Source organism: Passer domesticus, chromosome 4, assembly GCF_036417665.1.
Source record: "Passer domesticus isolate bPasDom1 chromosome 4, bPasDom1.hap1, whole genome shotgun sequence".
Lineage (NCBI taxonomy): Eukaryota > Metazoa > Chordata > Aves > Passeriformes > Passeridae > Passer > Passer domesticus.
The window spans coordinates 35509333-35537075 of NC_087477.1; the positions used below are offsets into that span (position 1 = coordinate 35509333).

The window sequence follows — 27743 nt, forward strand, 5'->3', positions numbered from 1 at the left end:
GCAATGTTTAGTGCTGTATAATCCTTCACTGAAACAGAGGTGAGAGGTGTGTGTGCTGATAGCACACAGAAATGGAACCAAAACACCCAAGTGTTCTTACTGTGGTAGAACTCCAGTAACTCTGTAGTGGATGGAAGGACTCTCTAATAAGTCATTAGGCTTCAATAACTGAGAACTTCTGGTACACACAGAGGAGCAGACTTCAGCTTGCTTCTCCCTGGAGAAGTATTCAGACTCCAGAAGCTGGAAATAACAGGCTTGGGCTCCATCAACAGCTCTGCTCAGCACCCAAATGACCCCAGGCAGGTAGTTATTTCCAAAGTAATCAGTATGCCTAATAGAAACTTTTTGGGATAGTCTTGCTATGTGTCAAACTCATCAGAGTAGTCATGTTCCTAGTGCTGCTGGTGAAGCTGAAAGTCATGGATTTCACTGCAGAAAAAAAAAAAAATAGAATGAATTGATATGCAGTAAAAGATAAATTCAGTCCCAAGGAGCATCTAAATATATCCATCCTAGCTAAAGCACTGAGAAAATCAAACATGCCTTTCAAATCACAGACCAGCTAGAACCAGTTCATTGTTATAGCCTTAGATTGCCCCTGAATATAGTTACAATCATATGAAAGTATATATGAAAAGAATTGCCTACATTTTCATGCAAGTTATTTCTTAAAGATTATTGGTAAACTCATGATAAATAGCCTTTTGCAGTTTGAGGAATTATTTGAAGGCAGGATCTTTTGTTTTTACTATCAGATCCAAAAAGGCTACACATAATTAGACTTTGATATTCTCTTTAGATGCATTCATGATGACTCCATTAGGCTGTATCAGAGTGATAAATTGTTGGGTACAAAAACATACCTGATAATAAAAGAACAGGTGAACATGTACCTCCAGAGCAAATCAGTCTTTGCCTACATGTGTATAGTAACTCAAAATAATAGATGTGGGGGGTTTCAGGGATTTTTATTATGGGAGAGAGAAATAGATGTTAATGAAAACTACGGCACCACTGGTTGCTAATATGACATAAACACCAACTTTATATATAATTTCAGAAAAGGAAAAACTATTCTTGATAGCTTTTAAAGGAGCTGTCATTTTGATACTTATTTGCAAGAAAAGTTGTACATCATAAATAAAGTAACAGAAATATTTTGGAGATGTGGGCAAAATAGGCCAACTTGCAGAAAGCTACTGTTTTTGACAGAAGAACTCAACCATGCCAGAGAAATTGGGGCTGAGAAAGCTTTTGAGAAAAACAAAATTAACTGTCAGTGTATTTGCAAAAGATAGTTCTCTCAGCATAGAGAGAAGCATTATTTAAAGCTTGTTCACTAATAAATATATTTATCTTGGTTTGGAATGTATTAATCATAGAAAACAAATGAAAGAAGACTGAAGCCAGATGTTTTTGTGTTCGAGTATGTATTAATAATTTTCTGTGATTTTTGGAAACTTTTTCATTCCTTTTTTCATTGTAAAAGAAAACTTCAGCAGAGAAGAAAAGGGGATTTGCTTTGAAATAATATCTTAGAGTGTGCTTATGGTAAAAATGAGGAAATCCTATGTTTATGCAAGGAACACAGTCCTGCTGAAGAAGGCCCAGTGTGGTGAATGTTTTCTGCCTCCCTGTTTCTTGCAGCCTTTCTCAGGTAATTTAGAGAGCAATTTGTGCAGTTAAGAGGCTCTTTTTCAATCCCATTCTGCTGCACTCTCTGCTGAACTCATACAGCATTTACAGATACCCACACTTCAACAGGATTATCTTTCATAAATGTCTATGATAAACTTACGGTGGATTGCAAGAAGAACATCATGTGCATATGTCTTCTTTTCCTGTTTTTTCCCCCATGTTACAGGAGGTTACTTTTTTTTTTTTGTATGGCTTTTCTTTAGTCCATATTTCTGCTGGGCACTAACAGAACCATTTGACTTCAGGCTTCTGAATTGCAAGGAAGTCTCTTATTCATGGGGACCTTTTCACTTATACCTCACAGAACCCAGTGGCACCACCTCTGCCTTTACTTTGCATTGTGCTGGAGAGTGCACCTACCATACCACAGAGGATGCCTCCTGCACTTAAAGGATCTGCTGTAATCCCCTTGTTTTTAGTCTTTGACACTGGAACACCCCGACTTTTCTTTCAGGTGGCAAGGTGACCACATGTGGTAGATTACCTTCCCATTCCTTGTTGTCTGCCTAACTTGATTTACCCATATTTCTCATTCTCTTGCATGATGTGTGATCTTTGGCTAATTGAGGACCTCTTTTGTATTGCAGTTTCAGTTCTTCAGCTGGCATTGCTTTAGCAAAACTTGATGAAAAGCTGAAATTTGTAAAGCTAGCAGGCATTTTGCTTTTGTGAAACTAGCCTAATTTTGACGGAGAGTTTCATTTCATGGGTAGCCTTAGAAAACACATAAATCTTTCATAAGTGTGTTTTCTGCTATTTTTAATGCCCTAAATCTGTCACATACATTGTTGACTCAAAACATGTAGCAACTACCAAGTAATCAAAGACAGAAAACACTTCTAATTCTCATGTAGGCTGCAGTAAGGATAACTAAAGAGTGTATTTGAAAGGTTAGAATTTGGGGGTGAGGGGGAAGCTAGATGGTGGCAGGCTAGTTGCTTAGAAGCTGTGGTGAAGCATTAGTTGTTGAACACACAGGAGACTTGAGATTCATTATGAAAATTTCTCTGATTATGTATGTAAAGGAATACAATTTCAAAGTCATGCCATGAATTTAGTTCAAAATGTTAAATTGAAAGCAACAATTTCTTCTGAAGGGTCTTATGTAAAAGATGCCAAGTTGATGTATTGAAGGTACATTAATTAGGATGGAACACTGAGGTGAAATTGAAAACATCTGTGCTGTCCCCAATTAAGTTACAGTAAATGTGTGTTATATTTCAGTATTTAAAATGATCGTAAATGTAAGATCAGTCCTTTCAATGTGGTCATCAGCAGCAGATATTTGTCAAAAGTAAGCCAACAAAAATAATCTGATAGAAATTAAGCATTACCCTCTATAATAGATGATAATTTCCAGTAATTCTGCTCTGTTTACTTAAGGGAAGATTGTAATAGATTTTTCCTTTCTTTTTAGCTTCTGGCTCATAGTGTTGTCTATGCATCATTGGATATAGTTAGTTATTTCTTGTACTTTGATCCTACAAGAAAGCGTCCAGTTTTATTTATCAATTATTTTAATTGTTACTGCTACATTTTAGAAACCTCACTAATAGGTCACCATTATAGAAAACTTTAAAAGAACACATTCACCAAGCAACCTCTTCTTATGTAGTTCAGCATAATAATGTTGTTCCTTTTATTTTTTTAAGACAGTCTTCACCCTCAGCTGTAAATTCTGAATTTTTCTGAAAGCCTCAGTAATTGGTGGAGCTCCTTAGCCATTGCTTTCAGGTTAAAACCAAGAGTGTAATGAGGAAAAATAATGAAGATGTCCAAAATATAAATGTTCAAAAGATTTGAACATCTGGCAACACCTTCTGTCTACATAAAATAAATATTGTGTGTTATTGCTCCATTTTGTTACAACAGTCTCATTATTGTAGTATTAATACCTTTATGAGCTACATTGTTTCAATTAATGCCAACAAGCCAAGGCTTGCTTAACCTCTGGTGTGTTGCTTGTTGACAAATTTGCAAATAACATTTTGTATGGTTGTATCATGTTCTGCATTTTAGGACAGATTGTGTGCAACTGCTTGTAGGAATTTGAGGGCTGGAGATGTTGGCTTCAAACTTTGGTGCCTATATTGCAGTGATACTATAGATCCCTGTGGTTCTTGGACTGTTGTAAATGGTTCATTGATTGTCAGGTAGACCTTACATTTAGTGAAAGAGGTCTTGCTTGATGGTTTTTAGCCAATAAATTAATAGCCACCTTCAAGTCAGCAGGGGAATCCTAAGCCTCTTAAATATCCAAGTCTTTGATGTAAGAGCCACATTTATTAGTTGTCTGTTGTTGGGATAACTATGCTATCACAGTAGTGACTGGGTTGAAGTTCTGATATTACATTTAGATATCACTAGGCATAATAAAAATATTAAAATGCGATCATTAGCAGGAAAAAATGTTATCCTATTTTAAACCAACTTGTTAGCAATAGGATTAATGTTCTCAGTAGGTGAATTATTGGCATTAGAAGGTGAAAGTGACTGCTATCATCTTTGATAAGTAGAGTGCAGACTGTAGAAATAAAGTTGTCATGAACTTTACATAGATTAGAATGCATCTACATGATCCTTGAAGAACAATCACTGACAGATGGTTGACATCTGAGAATCCAGTGCCTTCCACAGTTATTATTCATTCCTTTCATTTTGTCAATCTGATTGTGGAATGTTTCTTGTCTCTGTGAGACTCCTTTGCCTAAAGTGGTGGAAAAAAAATCAGAAGTCAGAAGCAGCATATACCTCACATGAGTTATCTTCTGAAGTGAATTCTGTATGTGTAAGATTTATTAGTAACTTAAAATGTGAATACATTCCCAAAATATGTTCTGTGGGCATACATAATTACAGGATCATAGGAAGGTTTGGGTTGGACAGGACATTAAGGACCATCTCGTTCCAATCCCCTGGCCATATACATCGACCCCTTTTACCAGGCCAGGTTGCTCAAAGCCTATCCAGCCTGGCCTTGAACACTGCCAGGTGTGGGGCATCCACAGCTGCTCTGGGCAACCTGTGCTGGTGTCTCATCACCCTCACTGTAAGGCATTTCTTCCTAACATATCTAATCTAAATCTCCCTCTTTGAGTTTGAAGTTGTATCTCTTTGTCCTATCCCTACATGCCTTTGTAAAAAGTCCCTCTCCGTGTTTCTTGTAGACCCTGTTTAGGTACTATAAGGCTCCTGTAAAATATCATAACTGTTTTCCTGCAAGAGTTCAGGCCTTCATTTTTCTAAAGGGCAGTGCTAAATAAAGTCTAGTTTTCACAATGATAGAGAAATTATTGCGCTTGTATTCTGAGCTGGATTAGTTAAACTTCATTGAACTGTATGTGGCTTCTCATTCAGGAACAGAATAGCCTTTGTTCAGTGAAGCCTATTTAACTTTTAAAGTAAATTAAAACAAATGGCACTAATGCTACTTCAGTAAAGTACATCTGCATGCAGGTTCAGTATAATTTTCAATCTACACTGAATTCACAGCTTTAATTCAGAATTATTTTGCCTTAAAGGCATGAGAATATAAGCAGGAGAAGAATGGGCAGGTTTTTCTAGCTGGTGATGGTCATTGAAACTGCTTAACTTAGATGAGATGTTGAAGGAAACTTCAGCTTCTTTAAGAAGCTATGGACAAATTATTCCCTCCCTTCCTCCCTCCCCTTAAAAATTACAGCATATGCCTGGATAAAAAAGATTCTACAATAGGATGCCATGGCACAGCTGCATTTAGCAGACACATTTATTGTGGTGGTACTTTGTTAAATCTATGCCTTAAGGAAGGCAAGATTGGTAAGGCAAGGAAACAATCTGTATCTGATGAACTGGTGCATATGGGGGAAGCAAAGGCAGGGGAGAATTGAGAAAGCCAATTGTAGATTGCCAGTACTGACACTGACTGGACAGTTTTCTATGCCACTTAGGAGCACTGTATGCTTTGTGTACCTCAGCCACTCGGGCACCTTTTCAAAGAAACACAAAATGGCTGTGGTGCCTCTTTGAGCAAAGCCAAATTGCTACTGTTCTGTATTCTTCCCATCACTAATTTATTTTAATATTCTATATCCATTTAAGAGGAAAATATGTACCTCAGAAGTTCTTTGTATCCTTGAATGTAATTGACTGTGAGTCTTTCATAATTTACAGTAATACAAGACAGTGTGGATGTCTCTCAGGACATTGTCTCACCAGCCAGTCTAGATTTTTACACTCTGGGCTGCATGAAATGATATCAGTAACCTAACAAGACGACTGCAGTATACTGACTAATCCTCTGTGATGAAGAGCTGCTGCAGTCCTTTGAGATGGGTGGCGGGAGTGTTTCACACAAGGTAATAGAGTGTCTGGAAAGGAGGAGTGATGATACAGCTGAGACATAGCAGGTAAAGGATACCTTTGCTAAAACCCAGGCTTAGTCAGAGCTCTGCAGATGTGGTTAGTTGGCAGTTCTTTTTCATGATTAAAATTCTGCAGTGTGGTGAAGGATTCACTGTATTCACTAAAGGCTCTGCTACAGCCAAACAGAAGAGAAACTAATTGCAAGCTACCTGTATAACTGGCATAGCATTTCCAAACACAGATTATCCTATTTAAAAAAATGTATGGTTTCCACCCATCCTTTTGTCCATCAAGGTGGGCAAAGGCCATGGAATCTGTGCCAAAGAAATCTGTGCCTCCCGTCGCAGTACCACGTTACAGGTATCACTGCCCTCGTGTAAACGCTTCCTCTAGACAGGTGGGTTGATGTTGTAAACATATAGCATGTGCTTATTTACATATAAAGAAAGCAAGAATGGTAAAAATCCTGTTTTATCCTAGTGTATGAGCATTCTGAGATGACAGAACTGCGTGATCTTCCTGACTTTGCTGTTCACAACTATTTAAGTCTAAAGGCTGTGTCCCTTTTTGTTTTAGGAAGACAAAGCATATGTGTAGAGCCTGTTCATATAAATCAAGGCTGCAGGATCAAAACTTTAGAAGAAAGCTCTATATCAAAGGAGGACATCTCATCACATTTACATTAAGAGAATTTTGCCAGGCTTTCATATGCTGTCCTTAAAGTGACTCCAAGTCCCATATGAGTAATGCATTGGAAACCACATCACTGCCATGTTGAGTTGGTTTAGTATTATTAACAACGTTCTTGTTTCACATTATTTATTTCAGATCACCAGCCTATCTCTGATATTAACTTGTCAGATGTCAGGGGAGCATCAGAAGAAACACATCTCACTTTTAAAACAGAGGTACTTTCTGAAAGATTAGAAAGTAATGAGCAGTCAGTATTGGTGCTTCCAAGAAGAATATCATGTGAGGTAAGACTTCTGGATGCTAAAATCCTTGGGATAAGAGTTATTGTTCTTCTCCTCCTCCTGTTGCAGTCTCATTCACACTGTATGTGCTGTCGATTTCCAAAATTGTCAAGGGACCAAAATGAGAGTGCACCTGGACTGCAGCAGGATTTTTTTGCCTTTGCATTGCATCCACACTGCAGTCAAGAGATTTGGAAGTAAAGCTGTTTGGAGATAACTCTAATAGAGCTATTTAGCAGCTTGAGCTGAAGTATTACTGTCACATGGGCCTTATACTTCAGAGGGAGCAAATAATCAGGCACTTCTTGAGAGATGTGGAATTTGTCCTGGCAAGAATCCAGGATGGGTGTATGTATACATGCATATGTGCCCATGAATACCATGAATTACACAGGGCTTGTGTCAGCACAGACCTAGCTGGAGTTTAAATGAAATCAGAAATATTTATATGTACGTGTCTGCATGCATATGCAGTAAGCATAAATGTTTGTATGTGCTTTTAATCAGAGTGACTGTGAGGAACATGTGACAGCATAAACAGAGGAAGTAAAAAACCCAGCACTGCATTCCTTCATGGAATGGCCACGGTCAAATATGGAGGTTGCAGTGTACATAGAATGTCACAGATTTTGTTTGCTGACTGTGTTTTAAAGATGATTTACACACATTATTTAATTGTTGAGATCAGTACACTTCTAAGGGAGTGACTTTGCTTCTAGTTGAGGAAGTAGTAGAGGGCTATTGTCTGAGATCACCTGCTGCTTCTCTCTACTGTCACCTTACTGGAAGAGGTTAAGTGGGTCTGAAGTATTTTAGGCTATTCTTATTAGGATGGATGTCATTCTTCTAGACTATAGAGGGGCCTTAGAAAATGTAACAATTCACCTACATATGCATTTAAAATACTGTTTTAAAATATTCTTATGTAAGCTGAATTTAAAATCCTATGTTAAATTTAATTCCAATGTTCTTGTGTCTTTCATGTAAGAAAGAAAACAGTGAAGGAAAGCTCATGAAATACTAAAGGAAGCAGTGAGATATCATCATATTTTAGTAGTACAATTTTTTTTCCATGAAGCTGTTGGTGAAAGGAAGTTCTTTCAATACACTTTCAATATAATGTTGCACTTCCAATATAATTTTCTGAGGGACTAATGGGAACATATTTTAATTTTGTAGAACCCTGGTGAAATATTCATTCTGTTGAAAGAGGAAATAGATGAAGAAACTCTAGAAATTGAATTCATAACAGATAATCAACAAATTAGAATGCAGACAGCCTCTTGGAACAAGAAGGTCAAATATGTGAAAGCCCTAGGTAAGAAAAATATTCTTTACCTTTAAGAAAAACTAAAAAGCTTCAACTCCCTTCACTTTTTCTGGTAAGTAGATTCCCTTTCTGCTATTTTGTGGGTGTTTCCTGTAAATGAGTTTTGCACACTTAACTGTTAATAATGCAGAGAAGCAAAGCCTTGTGATTTATGGGAACCTAGGTTCTATTAGATTGGTTTTCTGTGGTTAAATGGCAGGTGGCAGTCTTAAAATGTCATTGATTAGTTACAGATTAATATTCTCCAAAATTACTGCCATAAAGTGCAAACCTAATATTCTTTTCTTATTACTCTGTTACTAAATGTGTCATTTTATATTTAATGCAGTAAATCTGGTTGTTCCCCTCTCCATAACTCTTACTGATGCAGGAAATAGTTTCTTTTCTCTGTTCACATTCATGTAATTTCCCTGCATCACTCATCTTTGCTAGTTCCTAATGGTTTTTTCTATTGCTCTATCCTTAACTAGTTGATAACAGTTTCAGCTATTTAACAGTTTCTCTTAGAAGATCTGTGCAGATTTAAGGGGCACATCTCTCCCATTCTTGATGTGAGTTAAGAATTAAAACATTTCTCACCTACATATTCAGAGTGTAGTTTGCTATTGGGCTATATGCTGTGAATTGCCAGAGGAACTTACATAATATTTTATTATAAAGTTATTGCAATATGACCTTCATAGGAGGAAATACTACAATAATAGGCTACAATTTTCCACTGTGGCTTCTTGGAACTATGTTTTGGTAATTCTGTGAGCTGATGATTTCTGTGGCTCAGCTCTGGTGAGACTGCCCCAGTTGCCTGCTGTGTCCTGTGCTGGGCCCACACTTTGAGAAAGACAATGAAGTGCTGGATTGTGTCCAGAAAGGGCAGTGGAGTTGGGATAGGGTCTAGAGAGTAACCCACATGAGGAGTGGCTGAAGGAGCTGGTGTTGTTCAGCCTGGAGTAAAGGCTGATGACTCTCTAAAACCTACCTGAATGGAGACCGTGCCAGGTAGGATTTGATCTCTTCACCCAGGCAATCACTGACAGGGCAAGAGGACTCGAGCTGTGCCAGAAGAGGTTCAGGTTGGTCATCAGGAGGAATTTCTTCACAGAAACATTTGTTATACATTGAAACAGGCAGCCCAGGGAGGTGGAGGAGTCACAGCCCTGGAGGTGTTTGAGAAATGACTGCATGTGGCATGTGTGCCATAGTCTTGTTGAGAGGCTGGTGGTTGGTCAGAAGTTGAACTCAATGATCTTGGAGGTTTTTTCCAACCTAATTGATTTTGAGATTTTCATCCTGAACACTGTCCTGAGACAATAGCCACATATGGACTGAGAGTTCTTTATCATTGTGGTGGTACAGAGAGTTTGTTTTGAGAAACCTGACTGGAAAGTACGTAACAAGCAGGGAACTTCCATCTGTAGCTGGATTTCAGAGAACAAAAGCTGCACTCTTCTTGCACAGGTCTTAAAAGAGTCTTCCAAGTTTTGGGTTTTGTTTTTTGTGAGAACACTGTTGATCACAAAAAGGTTTCTGTAGTACTTGAAGAAATAAAGTGTGAAAAGTTAATGAAATATTAAAAAATTGTCAGAGAGCTCTAGCTAAGTTTAATTATGTTTCACATATTTTTGTTTGGTGTTTATTCTGTTTTAAAATCTGGAAAAGTGGAAATCTGGACGTATCCTGTTTCAGATCCATCTGATCTGATGCTATAAGAGAAATGCTGTGTTTTATTGGTTTTTTTGCTTGTTTGTTTTTTTTAAGCCCACCTTTGGGCAGTTTCCATCTACATGATTTAATGTGATGTACTATTAATCTAGTTTCTCTGGCCCTATTCCTCTTCTCCATTTTCAGAATTGCCCCTTTTTTCACTGTTTTGTGGGCAGAGTTAGTATTTTAAGAAGACTGTGCTAGTGTGATCCAGCAGAATGCCTGGCACAACAAGCACTAATGGGTTGGGAAATGTACTCATAAAGTAGGCTTGTGCTGCACGCACAGAGCAAATCATGCTGAAGTAACAGACTACAAGTGCCTCTCTCCTTGGCTTTTGCGAGGTAAACAACTGGAATGGATTAATTATACTGCAATTTCTGCAGCCTAGCTCAAATACAATTTTGAGAATCTTGACTGCAATTAAGAGAAATGTTTCATAAGGTGAATAGCGATTGCTGTATTTGTGATAAATGCACTTTTCCTTAACATGTAGGCATAAGGGAGCTGATTATAGGTCATCAGGCTATCAAAGGGCAGTTGGAAATTTTAAGCATTCTGTTTTCATCTCCTTTCTAATGTGAAGCAATACAATAGCTTTGCTTTACACAGATTTAAAGATATGTATTTTCTTTTGTCAGCTTTCTGATGTTAGACTGAAAGAACTGAATAAAAAACTGACTACTCTGAATCATCTGTGAAATGCAAATCCAGTCAGATCATCAATTCTATGTTTTTCTGTGATATTTTCTGTTCTTGTACTCATTCCCTGAGATCTCTGGTCCGGGACTGTAAAATTTTTTCAGCTGGTGTTCTGATTTGTGTTTTATAAGATTTTCCTGCTGGCCCTGTATATGTAAATGTCTACTGTGGGGGAGTCATTAAGAAGACAGCACAGATTGAATACTATACTGCACTAGAGGAAATTGAACCCATTTTAAAGAAAGTGGCTGACCCAATAGCTTTCGCTTGTCAGGTAAGTTGACTTCTCAAATTTTAATTAAAGAAAAATAGACTGTAAGTGCCTAAATGAACTAAGAGATAGTATGAAATCTTTTGATTGCGCAGTAACTTGTAATGGCTTAGTACTAGGCTCAGGTTTAAGAAGCCTGCCTCTGAGATGTCTGGTGATAATCAAGTCAGGCAAGAGAAAACAAATTTGTCAATGTTCTTTTTTTGTTTAGAGAGTGATGTCAACATACTTTGTGCTGTATATGCCCAATGAGCAACATACTGCACTCCAAAGATTGAAAATAAGAACAAATATTAGTGAAGTCCCTCTCCATTTAAAGTGTATTTTTTTTTGTATGTTCTGAAACCAATAGAAGCAAGTAATCTTACACCACATTGTATTTGGAGGGTTATTATTCATTCACCATCAAACCAAATTTTTCTGGCACAGCTTGTATGGGAAGCAGTAGGTTGCTGTTCATTAGGATCCATTTACAGCTGCTGAATTCTCATTCATGTGATTTGCTGGTTGCCATGCAGATTCTTTGCGTATATTTAGAAAAAAATCAGGTTTTGAGCCGAGTTTCAGTCTGCAGTGCTCTGTAGCATGTTCTTTCCCAGTGGCACATAAGAAATAATAGGAGAAGAAAGCATATATTAAGAAAGAACAGAATCTCAAGTGTCATTTGTTGAATGGTGGGTAGCCCAAGCAGACCTTGCACAATGTCTATATTGTAATTGCAAAACCAGAACAAAAATAATAGATTGTGTTTCCAGTGCAGACAATCTCATTTTCCTGTGACAAATACACCTTATCCACCACCTAAGGCATTACACTCATAACAAAAGAATTAATAAAATATGATGTATTGCGTTATTAGTGTTCTATTAAGGATGAGGCTAGATTCCTTCCAAGCACAAGTTACTTCTGTTCTAGGAAAACAGGCTGTTGCACAAGAAAAATAGTGCAACTCAAAGAACAAATGTGTTTTTAAATTCCTTATGGTATCCATCATTTTTTAGCCTGTATTTTGATGTATGTCTAAGTAAGCCTCTAACAGGTTTCATTTAAACCTCTATGCATATGAAGTGTGCCATAATGATTTAAAAATTTATCATTAACTTGGTAACCTAGATGTCTGCAACACACAAGATATTTCCACAATTATTTGTGTTATTCAGGAGTTTGACCCTTTGTTTAACCAGTGTGACTGATATTTATTAAAGCACATGCAATTCAAGTCGTATTCAAATGCAAAAATAATTCTGTGCAGAGCAGTAGTGCACACCAGGAAATACAGCTGTAGTGTTATGAAGTATGTTTAACATTTCCTCACCTTTACTCCTCTGAATAATAAGCAAGGGTTTAAATGAGGTGCTGATGCTATATGCTGTTATTTTTATTGTTTTTGGTAACTTAAAAACTAATGTAAAAAAAAGTGGTTTTAATTGGGTAGGCTCTACAGTCCACACAATGGCATGGCTACTCTGTGGCAAAGTGTACTAATGCTAATTCCTCTGTAAGTGTACCTATGTGTCTCATTTAATGTTACCTGCTGGGCCTCAGAATGCAGTACAATAACTACCTAGGTAGCTAATTGTTTCTGCAAACTTTTTAAATGAGCTCCTGATTTAATGTCAACAAGCTACATCATAAAGATGTAGTTTACAGAACATAATTTAACTTAATCTTTAAAATATGTTCACAAAAGGAAAAACAAAACAGACTTGATACTAATTAGAATTCCCATCAAGAAGCAGCAGTAGTAGTAACTTCTGTTTAACCAGGATAATTAAAACCTTTGAGACTATCAACTTGTTTGCAAAAGTGTCCTGGGGCAACAGTCATTTATCTATGCAAAGTAACAATCAAACACAATGGAAAACAAAACTGATATAAAATAGAAAAGCTTACAGCAATTATTGATCAAAGCAATATGACTCTGTGATTCAAGGGAAAGTTCAAGATTTTCGCAAATAGTTGCAATATGAGAAGTATATCCTTATTAAAATTCTGTAGTGAAAGCAAATGGCTGCATTAGCTCACACCAAAGACACAGTGCTTTGGTAAAATGCTTACATTATTTTCTGTACTGCCTCGCCAACCTTTCCAGCTCCTTTGAAATGCTCCACTTTGTCCCCCAATAAAGCCAAAGAGACAAACCCCAACAAATAGGATTACAGCTATCCATTCCTTTTAGTGATGGTCAGATGAATTCATGGATATTAGTGGGAGACTATCAAAATATGGTACCACTGCATTTATGGATCTGTTTTTTGAGAGCAGTTAAAGATTGCCATTAGCTAAGGTTTAGATTAAACACAAGATTTTTAGAAATCATGGTTTTGAATAAAATTCTTTGCTACGTCTGATAGATTGTAATTTTCTGTTCCAATTTTTTTCTGAATTTGAAAAGCATTTATCAACATCAGCAAGACATTTTACACAACCAAATAAATATTTTAAATGTAATTGAATAAATAAATAAAATTAAATTAATTTCTTTGCATGAGTTTTGAAAGAAAAAACCTGAAATGTTAAAAGTAAGAAAAGTTGGGGTCATAATAACTGAATTGTAATCCTGAATGGTTTTGCTATGAGAATATAGGAGGGTGAAAGTTGGCTAAAGGTTATTTTTGGGTCTCTCACTTTCACAATTCCACATTCAAGAAACTCTCTTAGGGAGTTTATGTTCTTACAGTAACCTAATGTACAGAGTGATTTTAAGGTTTTTATAATTCATAATTAAACTTTTTTATATTTCATGTTTTACTTTACATCAACTAATCATTTCAGCATTGCACTGGATTTATATGCTGTATTGATTTTTCTCTCAGTTTCTACCAAATGGAAATATTGATTCAATTATTTAGTGTTGGGGTTTCCTGGCATAGATTTATTTGGTTTCAAAATTAAAAAAAAATTGAAGCTAAGGTCATATCCTTATTACTGAAGTTGGTAAATTCATATTAGCTTGAGTGACTTGGAATATCTAGAGAGATTGAGGAAGTCTTTATGACAAGCTTTGGTTGAATAATGTTCCTAGTATTGTGGGATACTTGGTATCTTAAATGATGTTTTTATCATAATCATTAAACAGGATCCGAGTTACAATTGATACTGGAAAAGAAGAATGAAAATAAACTGCAGCCTTCTCCATGAAAACTTGTAAAATAGCTATATGATTTATGTGGTGATATTTGTATGCATCTCTACCTGATCCCCAAAGATACTTCATTTGAAACTGTATTTAATATTTCAGTCTTCTCAGCCACATCAACACATGTTATTTTAAAATGCTTCTTTCTTTTCTGCTAGGTATGAAAGTTTTCCATATTCTATCACTGGCTAAAATTGTCAGAAATGCCTGAGTGGTTTTAAACCTAGCCTGTTCTCATTGGCAGAAGCAATCCAGACATGAAAGTGCATATAAAGTAGTGTCTGATGTGTAAGAACTAATGAAGAAGTTCATCTTTATGTAAATGTAACCTTGTTAGTACTGCCAAAGCCAGTGGAATATGCTAATTTACTGGCTGTGGATGCTGTGTTTCAGTGGCACAAATTTTCAGGACTTGCTTAGTAGTTATTAAAGAACGTAGGTAATCTCAGTCACAAAAAATATGTTGTGCTTGGTGGTCTCCTTTTTCAAGGATGTTTTTGGAAGCCCAGGTGTGATGGTCAGCACTTGGGGCTTTTCTGTTCACAGCTGTGTCCTGTTGCTGTGGAAAGGAGTGAGGGAATAGAGACAGTGCCTACGGCTGGAGAGGTGGAATGGACAAGCAGTGAGGCTTGTGGAAGGATTTCCAGTACTGCAGCAGAGAAGTTGGCTGTGCTTCAGAGAGTATGGGAAGAATTGTCTACAACCTCACTAGCTTAGTTCTGGGGGGCTGCAAGGACATAGAGGGAAACTAGCACTATTGTATATTTTCTCTAGTGTTGTAAATCTTTATTTGGACAAAAGGTGGGCTTTCTCAAACTCTGAGTGGCTCAGAGTTCTCTTGCAGGGTGCCTAACTTCAAGTTCAACTTTAAATACAGTTCTGCTTCTGTTGGCTTTGGTGAAGGTTCCCCAGGAACTTCAGGTTTGTAATTGGTCGGTGAGATTTCTTGGGAAGATTTCTTGGGCCTATGGAGATCTGTGTAGGGTATGTTAAAATACATAAACACAGCAGGCTTTGAGTCTGTGAATGCTCTGGGGCAGAAATGGGCAGTAAAGAAAAAGTCTCTAAACCGAATTGTTTCTTGAGGAGAGGCTCTTTGTGATCTGGAGCTGGATAATGCAGTGGCCCTATTCCTACTTCTGTTTTCCTTTTGTTTTACCTGCTATCTTCACATAAATGCTGAAACAGGCCCTCCTGTATGTGAGATAAAAGATACAGCTGCCTTTATTTTTTTTTTAATTACCTAATCTTTTTTTTCCTTTTGTGTCTTTGCTACAGAGTAGCACAACAAAACTCACCATTACAGTTCAGTAAACAACATAGTTTGTTAAATCATTGCTTAAGCCCTCAGATTTTACATCCCAAGAGTAAGAGGAAAAACAAAAAGTTGAGGTGGTGGAAAACTTGAAACAAATTGCACAGTTAAATTTGCATAAGAAATGCATTATTCCTGACTTGTAATTCATAGAAATGGATGGGCTGGTCATTGGAGGCCTGTTGAAGTATGAGAAATTTTGCTACAGGTTCCTGAAGTTCAGCTCTGCTCAAGAACTTGTTCCATCTTAGGTTGTAAAACACTGGTGTATTCCATGTAAATTTGGTTGTCTAAGCATGAAGTAAGAGCTATGCATTCTTAAGGCACTTCTTCCATTGGTTTCTGACTGAATAAAAGGAATGAGGAAGCGTTTTGTTCTCAGCTCCTATTAAAAAGTAGAGATTTGTAGGCAAGATGTCCCAGAATGCTGGCTGAAAAGAAACTGTGTGGTGCTTATTTCACTTGGACGTACATTTCAACCTGAAACTGCTCCTCTGGAAGATAAGAGGCAGGAATCATTGAGAAGGGTTTTGTTTGTTTGTTCATTTTCTTTTGAACTGGAAGGTTTAGATAGAGAGCACAATTTGTGGGGGTATCCCTGCCATTTTAAATGGAGATTAAAAATATTACTTAATGCTTAGTTTGTCTAGAAGCCCACTTAATTCTTATTCTCTGCCTAGTGGGGTATTTACTACACAGTTGCTTCAGTGAGTACCAGTGGTTTTGAGCCTCTTTATTCATGACACAGGATCTGCCATGTACACTCATCTGAGCTAGTTCCTGTGTTGTTGGTTTTGTCCTACTCTAGATTGAACTCTGTTAAGGTAATGTAATGATAATGTATCTAAGACCTATTTGGAGAGAGAATAGTATGGTTTCCTAACTGAATTTTTGTAATATTCCTCTTAATAATTTCTAAACGTAGTGTTGTTTTTCATGCTAATAGTTTGGGGGTTTATAGATATTTTGGAGGGTTTTGCATATGCTTTCTGAATTTGCACAGTAAGTATTTTACTCAGGTTAGATTTTTATTCTAGAACAAGCCTCAAAGATCTTTTTTCCTAGGTGGAGTCTTAATGCTTATTTTTCCTTATTGAAGATTATTACATGTATTCATAATTATTGAATAAAAAATACTGAGGAGGTGGTGTGACAGCACAGAAGGGGAGTGAATTATAAAAAGAAATGCAATGGTTTTGACGTATCTTAATATTGGAGGGGCCAGGGTTAATTATGGGGAAATAAACAATCATACTATTAGCTTCTTACCTGCATAAATGTCTCTTCTAATTCTTGCTAGGAGTTGAATGAAAATTATATCCTGCCTCTGCATTCAACGTTTTCTGATCACACCATACTTACTTTTCTTATTCCCTTTTTAACAGCCTTGGGAATTAAACTTCATGTTTCATCAGTACACCCCCCTGTCATTTTCTCCTCAGCATGTCAGTCATAGACTTGCTTTTTAAATTCATATGCTAAGCATGTCTGAAGATGTTCCATTTTAGTCATCCCAGAATCACCTTGACCAGCAACAGTCCAGCTGTGGGAAGGCAAACTTTAACACAGGGCTACGGACCCTGAGCAGAGTAAAGCAGCTCTCCCTCTGCTGTGGCTGAGCTCCTTTTGGTGCCCAGTGCAGCACAGACTGGAGTACACAGCTGTAGTACTTGGTGTAAAATGTCCTTACTCTTCAAATGACTGCTCTGACTACTCTCTGTAGCCAGGCTGTTCTTGTCAGACAGGCAAAGAAATATTTAATTCTGGCTGCCTTGAAAGTTGTTAGGTGTCAATCTCGACTTTCTGTCCAGAAAGAGGCACTCAAAAATCTTCTGGAAGTTAGTGCAGATTTCCCTTGTCTAAAGACTGTGTGTTTAGTAGGAAGCTGATCTATCTGGTTGATGCTAGTTTTTTGCTCTGGTGACAATGTTATATTTTGGCTGATGAAACTGAAGCCATTTCCTACCTAGAGAAGTCCACAATCTTAATGTAATAGTTTTGGGTAACAGAGAGCTACTATACTCTTTAAACTCACCCTGAATTACTACTGTAGTACAACATAGAACTTCCTGTCCTTACACTTCATCCAGAAGTTTTTGAGTCCTGTCTGAACTTCATATGTTATAATCCATGTTTATGTACAGTTGGATCATGTTGTCATAATTCTTTTGTATTAAAGTATCTCTTCTAGAGTTTTCAAAAACTGTGCTTCTCTTACTGAAAGAGAGTTTGCCATAATACTGTTTGAGTAATTTGATTCACCAGCATTCTGAGACTAAAGTTAAAAATGCATATGCAGAAAATGCACTAATTTTTTCTGGTTTTTTTTCCTTTCTTTTAAACAGGCATTGAAATTTTCTTCTGTAGAGAAGGTAGACAATGTTCTGACTTCATTACTGAAAAGCAAAATATCTACTTATGAATTCAGCCTACTCCAATGTGAAGAAGAGCAACATCACCAAGCTGGTGAGTCACTTGTTCTATGTATTGATTTTTATTACTGATGCTATGGTTATTACTTATAAATGTTAATAAGACTGTCCTTAAGTGTTGAAAGCATCTAGTGAAATGGAAGAATCCACAATAAAGACAACATAAGCAGAAAAAAAATGGGAGAAATAATTCTGTAAATCATTACTTTGTGACTCAGTACTTTGTAATCATACTTCTCTGGATTTTTGATCAGCTTTGGATTAACTGCAAATTGACAGCTTTGGAGCTGACCAAATTTATACTTGGAGAGAAAATGATCTATAAGAGTCATGTGGAGATGCCTGTACATTATATATTTTTTACTAATGGCAGTTCTGCAATGCAGTTTAAACTGTACTCTTTCCAAGTATGGGAGAAATCTGAAAGTTTTCTCTGTCTGAAAATAATGGATGGCTTTTGATCTTAGAACAGCACTAAACTTCTCCAGTCACTTTTAGTACCTATGCACTTAATGGTTTTCATTTCTTCTGGCAAAAAGATAATTTTGTTATTTTTAATTTTTAAAAGAAGCCATCCCAGTGAGTTTAAAATAGGGTATCTCTATAAAGTAGATACATTATATGCACAATTCAGTCGTGCATCAACAGAAGCTGTTGTTAGTACCAAATGGAGGGCCCTTGTTGAATTCATTAGCCACTTACTAGGGATTCAGACTGGTTTGCAATAAACTAAGAGTGTGGTTATTTAGCTTGTGTTTTGAAAGCATCATTATGATGTTAGTTCAAATGTGTATTAAACCTCAGCTTTTTTAAGAAACTTTTGGGAAAAAACATTACTTAAGAAAATGTGTTTTCCTTCTAAAATACTTGAGAAAGATGTGTTCAGGATGCTGCTTCACTTCTGTTTTGTGAGGCTGGACTATTGTTTTGAGAGAGAAATGTACAATCAGTGAACCTACCACTTCTCATAACCAAATACAAACAAATTCTGAAGGTAGCACTACTGGGATGGCCAGCATGTTTCCTTTCCTTTTCTTTGTTGATGCAATTCACTCCTCTGTATTAGGTAAACATGATTCAACTTGTAATGTAAAAATGAGCTTAAATATCAGTTAGTGGGAGCAAATAAATGAGGTGCCTGTCCTTGACATTTTCCTGTGCCAGACTGTAGGATGGGAGTGGATAACACAGATTCAAAAGTCCTGCCCTATGTGAAATGTTAGTTGATGAGCAAAAGATTTTTCACTTCTTTAATAACTATTAGATCTGGTGGTGTTTTTGAATGTTGAGAATAATGCTAACCAACTGCTATGGCCCCCCCAAAAAAGCCAGTGTGTTTTAAGAGCAAGTTGACTGCTTGAGCCAATAGTGATCTTAAAATGATGCATGACCCCAAAAGAAGGTGCAAAGTTAGATGCCCAGATTCTTCATGGAAAAAAAATTACGTGTTTGCAGTGCTGGAAGCAATTAGAATGTGGAAGGCTTAGATTCTCATCCCTCTTCTGCCTGAAAGGTATATAAACCTGTGTCTTTGACTCACATAAAAGAATCCCAGACAGTCACTAGACATGTCCAGTAGTGGATGAGAGGAGTGCAAGTTTTCAGCATGAGGTATAGGGAAGAGAAATTGTATTGCTGTACATAGATGCTTTATTTGAACAGTCTTGCACATCAGGGTGCAGCTGATAAATTGCTGCACTTGAAAGATCTCAATATGACCTCAAAATGAACCAAGAATGAAGAATTTATGATTAATTTATTGGATAACTAATGAATTACATGGTTTGACTTCTCACAAAGTATTGCAGTTATGTGATTAAAAACTTGGGAGTGTAAAAGTAAATACAAAAGGCATATGATGTAATGAAATTAAAATGCATTGTGATGCTTTCCTGTACAGACAGTAGTTTAGATCAAAATATCATGAGATGCAAGCTTGCTTACATAATTTTTAAGGCACCAATCCCATCCCCAAAATGACTGTTCAACATTTTTTTTTAGTATGACAATGCAGTATTTGGGAGCAGTCAGTGGCTAGGCTGATAATGACAAGATAGGTGGCAAAGGTGCAAAAGGTTAACTCTGATACAGATGTGCCAGATAAATGCAGACTGAATAGAAACCACTGGAAAATGTTGTGTTTAGCAAATAGCATTAACTGGAGACAGAGCCGAGACTTGTCTGGGATTTTTAGTGGTGGTGTCATCTCTTGTGAAAGAATGTAACTAAACGTGGAAATACTGTCTGAAATATTGTGCATTCCAGACTGAATTGATTTCAGGGTATAGTATGTGCACATTATTCTTTTATATTCTGGTAATTGAGGATCCAGTCAAAGCATGCCAACAAATCCAAACTCATATTTCAAAATATTTATTGAGAAATAAGTTTCTTTTTGGAAAGCCCTGATTCTCAGAATCCTCAGATTTGGGAAATTTTGTTGCATTGTTTCCTGACCAAGAACTAACAATTTACTTGAGGAAAACGTGCTTCATTTTCCACTATTAATTAATTTTCCCCTTTTACAAGTTATCTATTGCTATTTCTCTAATTAAACTCAGCTACTAACATTTATGAAAAGTCCTGAACTTGCTTTATATAAAACAGTGCTTTTTGTCACCTAAAACTGCTAGCAACATTGCAAATTCTGTCCTGATTTCTGTAATTCTTTTTTCCAAGTTGAAACATCTATCCCAAAAGAAGAAATAGAGTCTAGGTTTTTAGCTTCTAGCAGAATAATGGGGGGAGAGAGAAGGTACTGGTATTGGCACTGTAGAAGTCATCTTAGGTGCTATTTAAATTGCTAAGAAAAACAGCCGTGTCCTGTTTCAATAATTTGGGAAATAAAAGAAGGATGTCTTACAAGATGTGCAGAAATATCACTGTAGGCCACTCTGTTTCCTTACTTCAATTTTATGAAAATTCCCACAGGCTAAGACAATGGTACAATAGAGTAATATTCGATTTTATGCTCTGTTTTATAGCTGAGGTTTTGTAGAATTCTCTGCAGAGAAGAGAAAGGAATATGACAGGGCAGAACATACAAAAAACCCCCAGCAATACCTTGTGTATGTCAAAAAGAACTTTAATTAAAAGCAAGCACTGGCCTCAATGTAAGTTGAAAGTTGAAGCCACCTTAAAGCACCTAATAATGTGCCACTTAAGACTTTCCCTTTAATCTTTCCTTCCAGCTTGTGATCATCTGCTAACTAGTTCTTAGTGTAGGTGCCAAACAGGCACAGTTTTTCTCTGTTAGCATTCTCCATTAAAGGACTCATGATGAGCAAAAGCTACTTTACCCCTACTACACCCTTACTGCTTTCGCTCAGTTCTATATAGTTAGCTGAAATGTATGGGTTGTTCCAGCAAACAAAATTCCCAGCAGTTTCCATCAAAAATGAATAGTGTGACAAACTTGCAAGCTCAAGAACGGTATTTTCTGCCTGAAGCACATGGGCTTTCAAATAATTACAGCCTCTTCCTACTGTGTATAATGCAAAACTTTATTTGAAGTGGTTAAACATGGTATGATGGAATTTTCTTTACAGCAGAACATCTAGTTTGTCTTAAGAGCTCAGCTCAGTTTTGAGAATTGACAGTTAAAGAACAGTTATAGACTAAAAAAACAAACACAAATAGATCTTGTAGTGGGCTTTTCTTACCTGTTCTTTTGACAGTGGTATCCATAGTTGTCATTGATTTCTCCTGTAGAAGCTGGTGGAAGGAGAGAAGTTCTTCAGATTTTCCTACTGGCTTGGGAGGGATTCAGACAATTAGTGATGTCTCTCTTCACAATGAGGGCAAAAAACAAAGACCAGGAAGCTTCAATCATCTCTTTTGAGGTCGTTAACCATACTGTATTTCATAATTACATATGGATTTGGGGGAGGAATTTCTAAGTCCAAGGACATATTTGCCTTTCACTTCATGGGAGGCAAAGCTATTAGCTTATGTTACTAGCTAATTATTATTAGCAGAGAGTGGCTACTGGTACCACAGCTGCATGCAGAAATGAACACTGAAATATTGTTGAGGTTGCTGAAACAGCAGCATCCATCTGCACTGTCAGCATCGCATTTACCAAGACAACAATTGTACCGAGGCAGCCTCAAGGAGTTCCTTGGGTTCTGAGGGAGGGCTCAGCAGCAAGACTGGGAAAGTTTGGACCTGGAGAGTGCAGGGTGCTGGCAGTTGAGTGCCTGAAAGTCAGACTGTTGAAAACTGTCTGAAGTTAGTGAGGCTCAGTCATCTATGGGTCCTCACAAAGAGTTTTTGCCTTGTGTCACAACTTGATGCCACCAGGCTCCAGGTTCATGAGCAGGAGACTAAAACTGTCTCTTTGAACCCCTCATCTCATTTTTGAGTTTTATGTAGAAGCACCAATGTTGCTTTTAAAGTTCTCCTGCCTTTGCAACTTACTTTCTAAGCAGTCAGAGTATCTCTTCTTCATGCTGTACACTTGGCTTGGAGATAATAGCTAGCTTTTATACATCTTTTTATATATATATAGCTTTTATATATCTTTTAATAATATCTATCCATTTTTTAGTATTTTAATATATGGTCAGTGTTATGTCATTTATGCTCAGTGGTGATAATTACAGATACATAAAGAGTAAACAACTTTATCTAATTGCCACAGTAGGAGTGTTGCTGTAAAATATAGGGCCAAGGAAAACTTCAGGCTCAGTGCTAAGTGAATGAACCCTGAATGTAATCCTATTAAGAAACTGATTACAAAAATCTGAAATGAAATTGCAAGCAAGGCTTTCTGTATGACATGTCTCATCCCACCCAGATTAAGAACCAGCTGAATCCTACAACCAATTTAGAGAAAAGCAATTGCAAAGCCAACAAAGACAACAAATTTTTTTCCCCCTCCTTATTACAAGGAGTGATATTTTAAAAAAGTGTCTTTGAAACTTGGTTTATAAATTTATTTCTTTTTACCATCCTCTGTGGCTGGCTAAGGTATTTCATTTGTTAATGACAGAGTTTCCTGTAATGTTCAAAGTATGTAAGCATAGGAGTCCTGTCTGAATATCAAACTCAGCTCGGGAGGAGTTGAGTGGTGACCAGGAAAAACAGCTCAAGTGCAAGGAGCTGAAGGGATTTTGGAATACCCCTGCTCTGTGTTACTTTAAGAGTGCAGAAATGCATTCTAGGCAGGTATATACCTGCCTAGAGCAGGCTTATGAATACCACCTACTCTTCCTCTCTTTCTATTGGTGAAGAAATCATAGCATCCAGTCCATTGGTAATACAGACTTGATTGGACCATGTTATTATACTGTGTTAAGGCTCTTTCTACTACTATATTTGACCTTCTGGTATTGCCTAACAGGGTGCAAACTATTGAGTACCTATTGCATTGTTAGACATCTAAAAAAACAAATAGCAAAACCCACAAGTACTAAGACAAGCAGTTTGAGCATTTGTGGAAGTTTTTTAAAATATTGGCTCAGGTTTGAACACTTTTTTTTAAGAGAATCCTATTTTTTCTTACATTTAGAAAAATCTAGATAAAAATAAGTCAAATACATTTACTCTGGGATAAAAACGACAGTTCTTCAAATGATAGAATCAAACTTAGTTTGTGGAACTTTAATTAAAAGAAGTTGCATAGCATGTGCTTGTCTCAGAAACCTTAGCTGTTATGCATTTATAAGATTGACTATTGTAGCCCAAAGGATTTTAAAGCACACTGCAAACACAAGGGAATATAAACTACAACACATTCTCTTGTTGATGGAAGTTCAGCCTGCCAAGGTGTCTAAAACAAGTGGCTTGATTTACACAGGTGCTGTGTATTTACAGTTTCTTGATTAGATTTTTCTTTGCCTGGTGGAAATAAAAGTCAGGCAACACTAAATTTGTTTAAAAATCAGTTTAGGGTTGTTAATGGTACTTTTGATTAAATTGTAGCCCACTTAAATACCTTCTGTCAAAATAATAGTCGAGTGGGATAGTGCTGGAATATTCTATGTCCAAAAAGCAGTCAAAATTGTCCTAACATTTTTTTTCTCAGTTAGTATTTAGCTATGCCTGTTCCAAGAACTGCTTTTGTTCCTTGTATTTAGTGATGGGTTGAGATTTTACTCTCTCCCATATTATGATTCTGCTGGAGCAAAAATGGTGGGCATGGGAAGTACACAAATGAGCCAAATTTCACTATGCACAAGAATGTAAAACTTTAGGAAGCTTGTTAAAGACTGGCAGCAAAGAGTTTTCCATAAGGAGTTATAACTTCTTCCAGCACCCTACGGGCTGAAAATGTGCTGACTAACCTGCAGGACATCTGATGACAGGGATATAAAATAAAACTCAAGAAAGACAGAAGAAACTGTGTGAATTCCTAAGCTGTAGTCCTCGATGGGAGATGTGTGGAATTAGACTGTCTGGAGTTTAAGGGACCATGAAGTTACTGCAAAAATAGGCAGGCTGAACACAAAGAAATTACCAGGACTAGCTGTCATTCTTCAACAGCTGTGAAGGAATTTTAAAGTAGAAAATCTGGGTTTCTAACAATGCAATGTTTCATTTTTTAGTACTAGGAGGTGTGACCAAATCAGGAGTGATGCCCAAACCCAGCTTCTCAAGCAACCCTGTGACCTAGAAGCAGGTTAATGTATTATCTCTACAGGACAAATTAATATAAGTGTTAATAAAATAAGTTTTCTGTAATGTGAAGTCTGGATTTATGAGTTTCTTGTAGGTTTTTTTACAAGTCAGTGAACCTGATTAAGTCAGTAACTGACTGGTTACCCAGTAACTGACTGGGTATGGTTGGATAACTAACCAAAGACAGGAGACAGGCAATTGGGAAAAATCTTTTTTTGCTGGTCATACGAAGTGTTCAGCATAACAAGAAAAAAGGCTAATGGGGGTGGGGAATGAGACATTTAGTAATTATGCAGTAAAATGTCAGATGATATTCATTACAGGTGAAACCAAAGTAGTGCAATGGTATCATCCAAAATGAGAGGATTTGAGCAGTTAGTGCTGAGGAATAAGACCACGCAGTTCCATGAGAACATCAACTTGTTGCTAGGCAGCAGATCACAAAGCTAATGAAATACTAGGAATTATTAGAAAAGGAATAGAGAACAAAACAGGACATAATTATGGCAATGCATGAATTATATGGCTCATCCCAAAGTTGAGTATCATGTGCAACTCTTCTCCTGTCATCTCAAAATAGTTACAGAAAAGCTGGGAAAGGTTGAGGGGAGAGCAGTGTGTGTGGTAGAATTGGTCTCTACAGGGCCCAATTAACTAGATTGGAGCCCTTCAAGAAAGAAATTATGGAATTGCATAGAGGGCAGACAGTGATGGAGAATAAGATGAAAAAAGGACTAGCAGTTGAACCCTAGCGGAAGCCAGGCTCAAAGCAAACCAGGGGGAGCATTTCTTCAGGCACTGGGTAGGAAGGATCCTCAGGGTGCAAAGAGTTGATGGTGCCTGGGGCAGGCTGGGTGCATGCTTGGGGAAGAGATACACTGCATGCTGATTTATAGACCAGTTGGTACACAGCCAACCACAAGTATTCAGGAAGTAGAGTATGAATGCAGAGAGAAGTATTTTTTATGCTTAAAATCTTTTTCTTTGCTATTGCATGTTTGGTTGTTGTATGTAACTTGTGGTCATTCATAGTGTTAAAATACAGAAGGATGCTGAAGTGATACACTGAATGTCACAGTTCTCCAGTGTAAAAATGGTTTTTGGTGAAAATTAATATAATGTCACTTCTGATAAATCCTAAAAATTTTTGTTTAGTTCATCTTTAAATTCTTTAATTTTTTCATTGCAGGGATAAGCAAATTTTTCCAAGTGTCTGGAAGCCCTTTGAATTTTCAGAAATTATTTTTAATATCAAAACATAACATCATGAACCTGTAAAAATATCCCACTCAAAAATATTCTACCTAAGCAAAAGCATGTCTTGGCTGTAGAATTTTCTGCCCTTTGCAAGAAAGCTTATTTCTCAGTAGAACTGAAGTGCTTTAAAATCCCTCTGTCAGGATAAAAATGAGATTTCTCAGTTACACCAAGGGCTCCTTTATTAATACGTGTATAGACACTGTAAAACTGTTAATTGAAAAAATAATTCTTTGGCTGTTAGTTCAATACAGGGAGCTTGATAACTGTGATTCCACAGCACTGATATTCAAAAGACATTTATAGAAAGTGTTCTATAAAAGCAAACTTTTGTTTCTTAAGACTTTGTTTTCATTATACAGATAGCCATTTGGAAGAATTTCCTACCCTGCTTCACTGTGCAGCCAGATTTGGCTTGAAGAGACTTGCAGCATTTCTACTCAGTTGTCCTGAGGCCACACGGGCTTGCAAAATAACCAATAAATATGGAGATGATCCAGAAAGTATTGCGAAGAAGCATGGGCACAAGGAATTAAGAAAATTAATCAAAGAATTGTCAGTAAGTCCATGTGCTTTCCATATGTCATCTACAACCAGGGGGCTAAGATGTTGTATTACTGACATCCCATAGCGTCACTTTTTATAAAGACTGATATGTTGTAGCCGTTCTGTCTGAAAGTATTGTTGTACTCCTGTCTCAGGAAGAGGGGTCAAAATGGGGTGCAGCCACTTTCTTTGTGCACTGATGGTGAAGATCAGAGGTTTTGCACTGCTCTAGTCTTAGGCATGTAATGGAAAGGAGAGCAGTGAGCCAGAAGTATCTTATGTGGCCTGGTTAGATTGGTGCTTTCAGCACCCAAATAATGGTTATATTGTAAGTAGTCTAGACCAGCTGTCTAGAGTAGGAGCTAAAGACTTCTTTAAAGGTCAATTTAAAAGGGACTGTGAACTCTCTCAGCACTGCTGCTCTTCACCATTCAAAGATGAGTTCTTTCCCTGCCTTGGTTGTTCATGCCACTGTGAAGGAAGGGTAAATTTTATCACCTTTTGATGGAGTAAGTATTTCTTCAGCTGGGTATGCAGGACATGTTTGGAGCAATAGTTGCCTTTCCATGTGAAAGATAATAGTAAAATAAGGGTCTCTCCTTAATTCTACCATGTAAATTATTGCAAATAAAACCTAACAGAATTGCAGTAAAAAAACAACGTACTATAGTGGCATTTGACAGCTTTAACCTATTTCAACTCTTTTTGTGATAACTGCAATATACACAGATATGATAATTGTACAGTTCTTGATACTGCAATTGAGATCAAATTTAACTCAAGAAAATATGTTCCTCTCTACCGTCCAGCATAAAGCTGTCCATAAAACCATGCTGTCTTCCTGGATTACCATGTTAGTAATTTCACATTTAACAATTTCTAACTGCTTTAGTTGTCCCACAGGCATCCTTGCACTGGTCAGGAACTTCCTGCCAGTAGCAGTCTGATGTGTAAGGTCAGGCTTTTCAGTTCTTGGAGTTTACCAGTTGGGCTTGAAGTGAATGGGAGTGTATTCCCTAACCTCCCTACCTGTGTATTTGGCTAGGTGCTGTTTTTGTATGGTCAGATACTCTCAGTAAAGTTGTGTGTAAAGGATCGGTAAAAACATCAGCATATGAATAAGGTGATACTTAATTCTTCATGAAACTCCTTGATTTCTTTTCCAAGATGATCATTATGATCTGAAGGGTTAAAACATGAATGAAATACATTTGGAAACATGGTTTCCATTGATAATTTTTCATGTTTAATGATAATGATTAATTCCACAGGACATCTGTTTTTTACACTAGTGTTTTTGAAACTCAGTTTCTGATGTGTCTTTGTTGTGTACTCCACATGGAACTGGAAGTTTCAGAAAATAGGTACTTTTGTTTTTATCCTAATGCACTCATACTCTGGTTTGGGGCT

At 37.0% G+C, this 27743-nt stretch overlaps 1 protein-coding gene across 4 annotated transcripts in view; it reads left to right on the forward strand.

The window, feature by feature from the left end:
- The window catches only part of BANK1 (B cell scaffold protein with ankyrin repeats 1), a 131922-nt gene that overhangs the window by 28978 nt on the left and 75201 nt on the right, over window positions 1-27743 (forward strand). For all 4 annotated transcript variants that reach the window (XM_064417076.1, XM_064417077.1, XM_064417075.1 and 1 more), the window contains 5 exons: window positions 6874-7022; window positions 8199-8337; window positions 10884-11026; window positions 17823-17943; window positions 26150-26346. In XM_064417076.1, the coding sequence (XP_064273146.1) occupies window positions 6874-7022; window positions 8199-8337; window positions 10884-11026; window positions 17823-17943; window positions 26150-26346 (749 nt within the window). The remainder of the gene's footprint in view (window positions 1-6873; window positions 7023-8198; window positions 8338-10883; window positions 11027-17822; window positions 17944-26149; window positions 26347-27743) is intronic.